General features: G+C 35.9%; 1 protein-coding gene across 3 annotated transcripts in view; it reads right to left on the bottom strand.

The window, feature by feature from the left end:
* The window catches only part of GLS (glutaminase), a 107,778-nt gene that overhangs the window by 54,996 nt on the left and 40,480 nt on the right, over positions 1-12,302 (bottom strand). For all 3 annotated transcript variants that reach the window (XM_084643286.1, XM_084643288.1, XM_084643287.1), the window contains 4 exons: positions 5,451-5,483; positions 5,113-5,171; positions 2,958-3,024; positions 2,268-2,318 (listed from right to left, as the gene is read on the bottom strand). In XM_084643286.1, the coding sequence (XP_084499412.1) occupies positions 2,268-2,318; positions 2,958-3,024; positions 5,113-5,171; positions 5,451-5,483 (210 nt within the window). The remainder of the gene's footprint in view (positions 1-2,267; positions 2,319-2,957; positions 3,025-5,112; positions 5,172-5,450; positions 5,484-12,302) is intronic.

Genomic DNA, 12,302 nt, shown 5'->3' with positions numbered 1-12,302 from the left:
GTGAGACAGAGACAGGACTGGGACAAGAACAGGTTGGAGTGCACAGGGCAGAAGGAGGTCACACACTTGGTGGGAAACGATCAAAAGATTCTGTGTCCATTAAAGCACGCTTCCTCTAGAGCCTACAATGGAATCCAAGATTCCTGAGTCTCACCATTCTTCTGCTATCAGCAAGTATCTGTGAAACCCACTGGCAAAAGTGTCCCATATTCCCTCTAGAGCTAGTCTACAGAGAATGACAAACTAGTATTACTCTGTTAGCTTAAGTGGCAGGAGGTTTGAGTAGTAGTTCTAGAGGTTCCAACCCTACTTATAAACTGTGTGGAAGTAAATATGTCACATGATGGAATTTGTTATTTCAGTTTGCTTTAAAAAAAAAAGCTAGGAAATTACACTGAAAACTATGTTAGATGTTAAGGTTATCAAATCAATCATTCAAAATAGACAGGAAATGACAAAATTAAGACTGCTTGTGTAAACATAATTTACCTTCCTTATATGCATTATACTACAGTCTTTAATTACTTGATAGCTTACTATTTTCTCCACAGTACCAGATTTATTCACTGCACAGGATGGATCTGCTCTGAGGATGAAACAGGGTTGTGTAGTGAAAGAGGCTGTTGTCTGCAGGACCGTGGCCTCATTTGTTGCACAAACTGGAAGGGAGTGTAGTGAATACACTATGTAGTTTGTAAGACGACAAAGGATGGTCTCACGGCTAACACAGATGAATACTGAAGTAGAAAACTGGATTCTATCCCTATGTATGGCACAGAGTTCTTATGGGATGCTGGGCAAGTCACACCAAACTTTTCACATGCGGTCACTAATGATGTGTTCCTCATTTTCTGGAGGCCTGAACTGAAACCATAAGGTCTGATTTGCAGAGTGCTGAGCACTCACAGCTGCAACAGAAGTCAATGTGAGCTGTGCTTGAATATATCAATTGCTATATAATGCTAAGTACACTTTGAGATGCCTAGGACCGGATTTTTCAAATTGGGCACCTAAAATTAGTGGATACTTTTGACCTTAATCTCTTGGTGCCTTGATTCCCCATTTGTAAAATGAGGTAATACCTTCTCATCTCACAGGGATGTTGTGAAAATAAATTAATGTCTGTGAAGCACTCAGACGCTACGATGAGCATCACAGAAAAGCCCATGATGAAATAAAAAATTCTACATTCAGAGCAGGTTTTGAATAGAGTACAGTAAACAAGGTATGGGACCACATACTGAACAATGAGAAAACAAAATATGGAATTAGCTGTTCACCAAGGGAGGACAGTCCATTTCGTGCACTGAATGAGACTTAGGTCCTGTAAGAAAAAACCTGTATGTGATATTAGAATGTATCAAAATATATAATAAATACTACAGCTCTTAAATGCTAGCGCAATCCAGAACATGTTACCACAATTCTGCACTCACTTTTACTGTTTACTAACAACAATTCTTTGACCTGAATATTAGTTTGGCCTTGTCTAGTTGAGGTAATAAAGGCAAACACTAAATTGGCCTCACAGTGCTGATGCAGCTTATCATAGATAAATGAAATAGTCAATAGGTCAAGAATCTACAGGAGTCACTTCCCCACCCATGAATGTTAAGATAAAGCTAATGTTTAGAAATACTCTGCTCAGAGTTAAGCAGATAAGAGGGAGTAATATGAACCAGAAACGTGCTCCTTTTCAAAACATTGTTCTTGACTTGTTAGTGCTTCAAATTTGACAGGGACGAAATGACAGAAAGGCAAAATCTAGTCAGTCTGTGGACAGTTTACAGCATGCACAGCGTGAATGGTCAGTGGATTATCTGTGGAAAACCCCCGCTTGCCAAGTTTTTGTGTCGTGACAAGTGCAATTATTTTAGATAAAAGCAAAGCAAAAAATGGGCTATTTGACTATTTACACAATATAGTTTCTTGTTTGGCTCATAAGAATTAATTAAACAAGAGAGAGAAGGGGTGCAAAAGTGTTGCCTCACTTTGAATACTACCCTCAAACTTGAAATTAAAAATTTGTATACATATTATTCTCCCACAGCAGAAACTTGCTAATTCACATAACCAACGGAGACCCAAAAGTTAGTTTTAATTTAGTTTACAAGTTTAATACATCAAATGTTCTCTGTTCATTCAAAAAAATTAGGTATTAATGGGCTCCTTTATATCTATGATTAATTCAGTTTGTGCTGCTTACACTTTCAAAACTTTATTTCAATTCCATTATAAATACTCAAGATTAAATAAGAATCAGTCACCTGAAAGTAGAAATCTAATACAGCAACCATGTCTGTGCCTTCTGGAAAACACTGGGGAAAGAAGTAAAAGTAATCTTTTAAACATGTTGATTATATCAAGACAGTAAATCAATTTTAAACTAAAGAGATTTAAAAAATAAATAAATTCCAGCCAGTGTTTAAAACATTAGTTTTAATTTTAAAATCTAGCCAACACTTATACAAATGTTTAAAGAGAAAACTTTAACGTTAAGGAAAATTAAATGACATTCTGTTTAAAGAGCTGCAACTGTTAGATAGCTTAATACTCTCTAGCTACTAAAACACCTTTATGTACGACTTGAAGCATAGAATCTTTAACTATATATGGCAACACCTAAAAACACCTAATGCATTTTTATTTTTTAATTTTTTTAAAAAGAGTCACTTGTACTGAATCTTTAAAAAAGTTATAGGACATGACTTTAGAATCAATAATCTAATACGCAGAAATGAGATTTGGGCTGTTCTGTAAGATTACCTAAATATATGTCTACATTCTCTCCAAATTGTATAAAACAAACATACTTGCAAACTCTTGTACGAAACACACACAGTATTCTAAACCATGTAAATAAAACCCAGATTATAAGATATAATGCCAAAAATTCAGAGGTCAATATTATGAGCAGTAGAAGTCTTGCAAAACCAACAAACAAAAGATAGATAAACCTTCTTTTCTTTCAGGTAGTAGCCAATTGCAAAATTTCGATCTCCACTCTCTCTTTCAGACTGGAACCTGAAAAGAAAAAAGTTTTCAAATACTTGGACTGTAGCGAAGCACAATGGTGAGAGGGTTTTTTTTGTTTGTTTGTTTGTTTGTTTTTAAACTTATGTGCAAAGGCAGATGTCAACAAAAAAGAAACCGGCAGAGAGCAATGAAAAGCACAATTTTGTATTTGTTAAAAATCAAGCATTAAAAAAGGTATAAGAATACTGGACTCACCAAGTTGTGCACTAGCTAGTCTATGTAAATCACACCATCTCAACACTGTTACCCTCGTCCTGTCCTACTGCTCCAAACTTACCCCCACTGAAGCCAATGGTAAAATTCCTAATGAGTTAAAGAATTCAGGAACAGACCCACTGTTCGTTAAACCCATTCAAGTCAAGTCTTGTCTTGAAATTAGACTATGCTGCTCAGAAAGGAGTGTGTTTTATGTTTATACAGCACATTAGACAACAATGCACCTGCAGCTCCCCCTCTGGGCCCAAATTTTAGTTAGGGGTATATAGTAGAAGTCATGGACAGGTCACAGGCCGTGAATTTTTGTTTACTGCCTGTGACCCATCCATGGCTTTTACTAAAAATACCCGTGACTAAAACAGTCTTAATTATCAACAGTAAAAATGACCAGTGTTGTTTGTTTCATTCACTCTACTACTGTTTAGCAAAACTCGAGCAACAACACAGGCACCTTCTCTCTGCAGATTTGGAAAGGTGCTGCATTAATTTATACTTGGTTCACACATGGAGGTTACCCTGGCAACCACAGAACTTTAAGTGTCATTTTTTAAAATATAAGATTAAATTCTGAAGAAATTGACAATATAGTGTGAATAGATTTTAAGTCCTAATTAAAGTTTACTCTAATTCAATAACATTTTCTCTCTGGTAGAAGAGTAAATAACTATGCTTTTATCAGTGCAAAATCTAACACAATAAGGCTCAGAACTGAACTTTAAACAGTTGAACAGTATCTACTTTTACTGGTTACCAATAAAATATACATAGTATATATAAGATGATTTATAGGTAGGCCAGTAAATTTTGAAACAAAAGCACAAGACCCTTTTCTTAAAAGTAATACTGAAAGAGGCAAGACAGTAAAAGGAAAGAAAAGGAAGGACATATGACAGTGAAATACAATGAATATACACCTCCTTGTGATTTATGCAAGTACAATCAAGAGGGATTTGACAGTTAGAAAAAGGGAATCAGGTTGAGGCTCAAGTCAACAGGTAGGCAGCTGCCTAGGGGTGCATGTAACTGAAGTGGTGGTTTGAGTGTCTGAACAGGGTGCAGGGACAGAGAGGGTCTGGGTGAACACGTGGACAATCTCACATTTGCAATGAGACTCTTCTCCCATTAAATTTATGTTCATAGTTAAAGAAGTCTTAATGAAAGCTATCAGCTGCCACAGTAAGCATTCCTGCATCAACTATACTCAGGTAAATTACAATCACCTCTCTTCTACCCAAACCAATCAGCATCCAAAATTCCCCAAGACTATGGAGCACACTTATGGTTTCCATAGGAGTGTTGCCTCACACAGCCCTCAGAATGGTGGAAATCCTGCAGTTGTAATAGAAAAGCCTAGTTTTCCTGCAGGAACCCTACATTCTAAGAGTTCCATAAGGGGAGTTTCCCCATCATAAAAAAATTATATAAATAAATAAATAACCCAAGGAATAACAACTGTGTAAAAGAATGATTTATAATCCTTTTGGTACAACTAATGTTAAAGTGGGCAGTTTCATTTTTGGTATGAATGCCAGGCTTACACAGTTTTGATCTGTAGTTCCCACATAAACAGCACTCAAAGGGAGAAGACTCTCAACACCTAAGAGGGAACCACTTGTACATAAGATTTAATCAAAACTATTATCAAAGAGACTGTCGTACATTAAGTACCACAAAAATGAACATATATTTAAATCAGAAAAATGTAAATCATATTAGGACTGAAGTAAGATCTTAAATATAAAGGGTGAAATCCTGTCTCCACTGAAGTCAACTGAAGCCTTACCACTGACTTAAAGGGGGCCACGCTTTCACCCTAGATATTTTACCACCAAACCTCAAACAAAAACAAAAAATACTCACGTGGCATTATTGAATCCAACATACTCATTACCAGCCATATTATTCATAAACTGCATCATCTATAAAAAAAAAAAGCATCCCAAAATCTTCAGATCTGATAACATCATAACTCAGACCAAATTTTTAACCTGGCCTTAACTGAGACTGTTTTGGGGCATACAGTGAAAGTCATTAGGATGTCTAAATACCAAACTGCACCTACAAATCAGATAGCTGTTCAAACAACTCAAGTGTCACCTGCAATTTGAAGGCAAAAATTCCATGAGGACAATGTGAGCCCCTGTATCATCAACTCTAAATATGATAAATAGCACCAGAATTTTTTAATATTCACTTACATAGTCAAATTTTTCTGCATTATTTGCTCCTTGCTGAAAGGAAAGAAAAAATATTTACAAGAATTGTTAACATACAAAAAACTGTAGTCAGAAGTTCACTTAATATAATTAGGTTTTTTTACTTGTATATAACTAATAAAGATGTAAATGTACAAAGATATTTAAATATAAATTACTACGATCATTTTGTATATTAATATAATTACAATAAAAAATTAAAAAGTTAGGAGAGTAAATAGCTCAGATAACATTCATACAAAGAATGCTACAAGATGTTTTTATCAAATACCTTGTATATCGGGGATGGATTTAATCAGAAAGAAAGGTATGCTTTATTTTAAGCGCTCTCTATTCAACACAACATATTGACAAAGAATAGTATATAGTAATATACGTGACACATACAAATTCATTGTGATCAATGTTCCTATAATGAACATAACACAGGATTACAAGCATAAGAGGTTAAAGATCTTGTCTTAATTTATATTAGCGCTGAGCACAGAAACTTTATAGGCTGGAGTCTGAATTTGTTTCCTATGGTTAGTGTTCATGCTAAAAATTTAATTCAGATGGACGACTTAAAATAAAGTGTTACCTTTACTATAAAAATAACTTCACTTAATTTCAGATTTAAGGTAAGTAGCCTACCTATATAAAGAAACTGATTATTTGGGTTAGCAAAATACGGTATTATTAAAAAGCTACAATTTTAGAATCTTAAAACCTCAAGTGACAAAACACTAAAACTACATCAACATTTTGCTAGCAATGTTTTTGTTAAAATTAGTTCTTAGGCAATTTTTTTAAAGGATTTTTTCTTAAATTTGGTAAATGCCAGTGAAAGATGTATTGGCCCTTATCTCAATTTCTGATAACTGGCCTGCCATAAATTCTTACGGGGGGGGCCAAAAAATAAAAAAAAGCTCATGCATTTTAGTTTGTTTTGAAAACAGCCAAGCAGCTTCATTTTAATTTAAGAGAAAGTTCACAAACAATGGATTAAAAATCTGAAATCGTATCAGTTGGCATCGTATAAACTAATAGACAATACATCAGAGGTTTGTTTTATAAACCACTTCAGTATTGAAGATATTCTATTTAGATAAATATTTTTGGCTAGCGTATTACCTCAGACAAATCAAGAAACATTACTCACACTATGTTTAGTATAGGGAAAACAAAAAAACGGAAGCTTTGCATGTACCAGCATTTTACTTAATGAAATGCATAAAGCCAGTTTCATTTCCCACTCTACAAGTGGATTAAGGTGTTGCACATAACCTGTGAAGCCCTACGCATCAACTCATCTACAAGAGAATGTGCAGTCACACGTGTACGATTCCTAGCTGAAAGGAATACCACGCTGCTGTGCCAAAATGATGTGCCAATGGTCCCTTACGCTTATAAAATAAAAGCTAATCAATAATCTTACTCTTAGAGCCAATAATCTCTAGCTAGACAATATCTAACAAACAGGTATGCTAAAAAAAATTCACAATACATTTCATCAAAATGTCTTGTATAATATACCAGAATACAAGCCTTAAAAATGTAATGCCAAATCTGTTCAATGAAAAATAATTAAAAAAAGAAATTACCAACTTCATTGAACTGTTGCAGTTGTCAAAATATTCCATAGATCCTAATGCTGTAAAATATGTAACAACATTTAAACCACAAAAACCTTTTCAACCTTTTAAATGCACAATGAACATCTTTTTGGGAAATCGGGTCAGCATTAGTTATGGGATGCTGCATCAATAATCATAGGGTTAGACATTTAAAATAAAATGAAATAAGTTATGCTTTTGTTAAAAAAAGGGAGGAGAAAGATCATGCTTTGTGAAAAAACAAAAATACATAGTATTTCGGTTCTTTCTTGCCCAAGTGAAAAAATCCTTTACACTTTATTAAACTGATTTTACTAACAAAATATAAACATGATGGGCAAAAGTCAGATGTACGATTAATATATGAGTACTAACTATTTTCGTTCAGCATTTAAAAAATTCAGTGTTTTCTTTTTCTTTTTGTAAGCACCATCTGAGTTCACACTGGGGGAAGATAAACACTTTTACACAGCATCTTCTGTATACAGGTACTAACAAGCATGTTGACCAGCTGATGTACACTTAGGCCGTGATCTTGTACACATGCTTTCTTAAGTTTAAACATACAAGTAGCCCCACTGAAGTCAATGAGGCTACTTATATGCTTAAAGTACATGCATAAGTGACTGCATGATCGGAGCCTATATATACACAATATAATTCAGAAAAAGAACAAAAAGTTTTATTTCCATTATGTGTTGATAACTACAGTAGTGTCCCTTTTTATTTCTACAGACGAAGGAAGCATACCACCCACCTTCTAAATCAACAGGACACAGAGACAACACATTTTAGACTGAAGTTCAAATATAGATACTAAAATTTAACTTTGACTTTCTATGGAAATATTGAAGATATTTTTGCTAATTTAAAGAACTAAAGCCAGGGCAGCTTTTGGCCTCTAAAGTTTTATTTGACTTAGCCTGGTTTTCCAGTTTGTGGCTTTAATTAATTGATATTTTTAAAAGCTTCATAAGCAATCCATCTATCTAGAATGCTAATGAAAGGAAATATTCCATGCAACGTCTTCAGAAACACTAATATTACATATATTAAAATATATATACATATACACACTTATTGTAGACATGCTTGTGTGTATATTTTTGTATATGCAGTTGTGTATATACACACATGAATGAACAAACATTTATAAATGAACACAATAGTTTAAAATGCTAAGACAAACAATCTGATGAGAGATAGGAAATTCAAAAGTTGTGACATGCAGCTCTTAAAACTCATATGCATTTTTATTTAAACATAATGAAAAAGTTATGGCTGGCAATCCTAACTTTGAATTTCTTTGTCAATTTATGTTAGGACCTTAGTGGTTTCTAAATAGGCTGAGGTTTTTTAGGTTGGAGGGGGGGTATTATTTTTTCTTTCTAAAAGCAATTAAATTATTCTGTGGAAGTTTGTTCTTATTTTAAGATAAACTTTCTCCGACTTGGTATAATTGAATAAGACGGTAGCATTTTGTTCCCATAATATGTAGAGCATATGAATACAAGTGCATATGTATTTGACATAGCAAAACAGAGTGCTGTAAATACTTGTCAAGGAATGCAATAATAAACCCATGTAAAACTGACTTAATGAAAAGCAACTTTTCATTAACATTTGAGTTGTAGTTGACTAGACCATAATGTAATCAAAATAATTTCTTAATTAGAAAGCAACCCAATGCGGTAAAAATATAGCAAGATGCTTAAACATACCTAACAATTTTATTTAGATCTTCAAAAAATGCACCCTTGAGTGAAGACTTTGACAAATTTCAGTGAAGCGGAATGCTAGGATTACGTTTTATAAAGCCCCCAGAAAACGCAAATACTGACATTATTTTAATTACCGCAGCAAAATTTTTGCATTTGAATACATCAATTTATCTCTTAATGGCTTTATTCTAGCTTTCTGTACTTACACCCTTTTTTTTGGTTAATCTGTGCATGCTCTGTGAAAACTGGTGTCTTGGCTGCTTAGCATAACATTTTCACCTCTGAAATACTTGGGGGCACAATGTCAGACAGTATTTGATCCACCAAGAACAATACTGACATTCTTAAAATTATATATGTTTATATATAAACTATTTTTCTTGTGTCCTGAATGTAAGTATTGACTACTGTGTGAGATTATAAATTCTTTACATAATTTGGGACACTGTGCACTACAGAACAGACTCTATGCCAGCTAGTGTAACATTAAGTGAAATTTACTCCAGTTGTAATAGGTCATAATAAAAAACAGACAAAAGAATGTGAATATTTACTAATCACTGAATCAGATAATATAAAGAACTGAGAAATAAGAAAAATCCTACAAGTTTGAGTAACAGACGAGAGGTAAAATAGCATGAACCAACACCCAAGTAAAAGAGGAAATAAAAACCTTGGGCATTTCTATAATCACGCTGGTACGTTTTCAAATTCATATGCATACACCTATTTAAGTGTCAGACAACCAGAAGATAAATTAAGAAAAAAGATGGCATGTGCTTATGTAATTATACTATTAGATATACTGGATGAAAAGCAGGGACTTTTCCTATCAAGTGGTATGAAGATGGAGTATGAAAACCATCTTTAAACTTCTATGAACCTAAAGGTTGTGTAGTGGCACTCAACAGGACCATGGCACTGTCAGCCACATTTCTCTTTACTCGCAATCTCATTTAATTTTGTGAGTCACAGCACTTCATGACAAAGGTAATGTCAGAATACTAGGAAGGATGTAAAACTGCTGGAGGACACTAATTTATATGCTTAGTTTAAAAAAGTGTCTGAAGCAGCTTAATTGCACACCTTATCTTTCTGCAAGGTTATTTAAGTTTAGCTGAGGATGTGCATGCACCACTTCTATCCTGATCTTTATTTTTTACCCCTATGCTGATAATCCTTTGCAACTCCCCCCCCCACCCCAAGGACTTTTGATAGCACTCATTACTGTAGTATCTAAATGCTTCCCATTTCAACTGGAAGAGAGAACTGCACTTCATGGAGCATCCAACTCTTCTCCTTTCCTTAACTGCGGAACCTTCTACTAAAGATGTCTTTGTTTTTACATTTTGTGCATTTAAGTCCTTCCCATTATGGCAGGAAAGCTTTATCAATACAGAGGGGGTCTTGCAACATGCCCTGTGGTACAGTTGCCAACTTTCGAATCACAGAAAACTTAACTCTCTTGCCCTGTCCCTGCCCTGGGCTTCGCCCTGTCTACGAGGCCCCACCCTTTCTGTGAGGCCCTGCCCCCATTCACTCCATCGCTCCCCCTCCCCCACCCTCACTCACTTGCTACGGGCTACGGCAGGGGCTTGGGTGTGGGAAGGAGTGAGGGCTCCAGCTAGGGGTGTGGGCTCTGGGGTGGAGCGAGGGTGCACAAGGGGGCTCTGGGATGGGGGTGGGGTGGGGCTGAGGAGTTCGGAGTGTGCAAGAGGGCCCAGGAGGGGGTGAGGGGTGCAGGCTCCGAGCAGCGCTTACCTAAGGCAGCTACCAGGAAGCAGTGACATATCCCTCCAGCTCCTAGGCATAGGTTCATCCAGGGGGCTCTATGTGCTGCCCCTGTCCGTAGGCACCGTCTCCACAGCTCCTATTGGCCACGGTTCCTGGACAATGGGAAATGCGGAGCCAGTACTTGCAGCAGGGACAGCACATGGAGCCCCCATGGCCGGCCTATGCCTCGGAGCCAGAGGGACATACTAGCTGCTTCCTGGGAGCTGAGAGAAGCTGGGACAGGGAGCCTGTCAGCCACAACCCAACTGGACTTTCAACTGCCCAGTCAGCGGTGCTGACCAGAATTGCCAGGGTCCCTTTTCAACAGGGTGTTCCGGTCAAAAACTGGACACCTGGCAATCCTACTCTGTGGTCAGATTCTGAATCAATTTCTTCTCCTCTGGCAATTCCTTCCACAGCTATCCTGTCCTCCCACTCCCTTAGTGAAAGATCCATTCTTCCTCTCAAGCTCTCATGAGGTTTGTCCTGGGTGCCATGTGTTGTTTTCCTAAAGAAGTACAGCTGTCTTGGTACGTTACAAAAGGAGATGCAGTCACTGATATAGATAAATGCTTACAAATTAGGAGCTTTGACAATCAGGGTCAAGGCCTCAGATGGCAACAGCAGATCAAATAACTGACAGGGTCACCTATACTAGATAAATATATATCTCCCCAACAATGCACCATTGGTAGTTTGCAAAAAACTGGCTGGTTACATGGTGCTGTATCTCCATGTTTCAAAGTGTTGTATTTCACTGAAGACAGCTAAAATGATAATAAATACTTTCCTAAAATTTCTTTTCCATGTGAACAATTGCTGTAATTACCACAATAATGTTATATTATTGTGCATGTAAGGGAAAGTGGCTGCCTAATCATAAATGAGAGGGGAAATGGTCTAAAAGCCTTTTTATTAAGATCCAGTCAGCAGCAGGAAAGATTCAGAACCCCAAAACTAAAGCACTTTTACATGGTTTAAATCTCTGAAATAGTTATGTGGGGTGTAAGTACAGTTAGAATAGAGCCTGAAATTAAGGCACCAAATTTTAAATACACCAGTATATTACTGGTGTTGTGCAAGCTTTTAAAAAGTACATTACGTAGTTATGCTTAGTAAGAAAAACCAATATGAAAGTTAACAGTAAATAAGTAATAATATGTAATTGGGTTTTGCAATTAATTTAAGTTCGTATTCTTTTCCAAGATATGTATAACTCCAACTGTAGTCAGAGTGCTGTGTGTGATCCCAAGGGCAGAAATTTTCCCCTTAAAAGTGTTAAGATACTTATGTCAGCAACAACTTTTGTCCAGTGAAAAATTCACCGTGAGATACTTTCTCCGCGCCACGAGTACCCATACTACCATAGGTATTAAATGATAATTTGCACAAGAATTTTGAGGCAACACTCAACTTTTTTTTTTTAAACTAATACATCCAGCGTACTGTATTTTATTTATATTTAGAATACCTTTAATTTAATTGTTCAGAAAATTAACAGATCAAATCAAGGAGCTCTTAAGTGTAACTGAAGTAATAGTTTCACCAAAAAGGTAAAATCTGGTCAGAATTTTAAAATATAGCAATAGTCTCTCCATACTTCTTGACATGCTGTCATTTGATAAAACTATGTTATAAGATTCATATATTTGATCACATTTAAGATAATGTAAAAGACATTTAACTGCTGGATTCCCAAGGCTATGCATGGTCCTCTATAAATATGAGCAATTCCCATGGATCCC

The sequence above is a fragment of the Lepidochelys olivacea genome, assembly GCF_965140295.1.
Source record: "Lepidochelys olivacea isolate rLepOli2 genome assembly, chromosome: 11".
In the NCBI taxonomy this organism is placed as follows: domain Eukaryota; kingdom Metazoa; phylum Chordata; order Testudines; family Cheloniidae; genus Lepidochelys; species Lepidochelys olivacea.
Note: the sequence above shows the minus strand (reverse complement) of the source record. Positions and strands in the feature narration are given on the sequence as shown.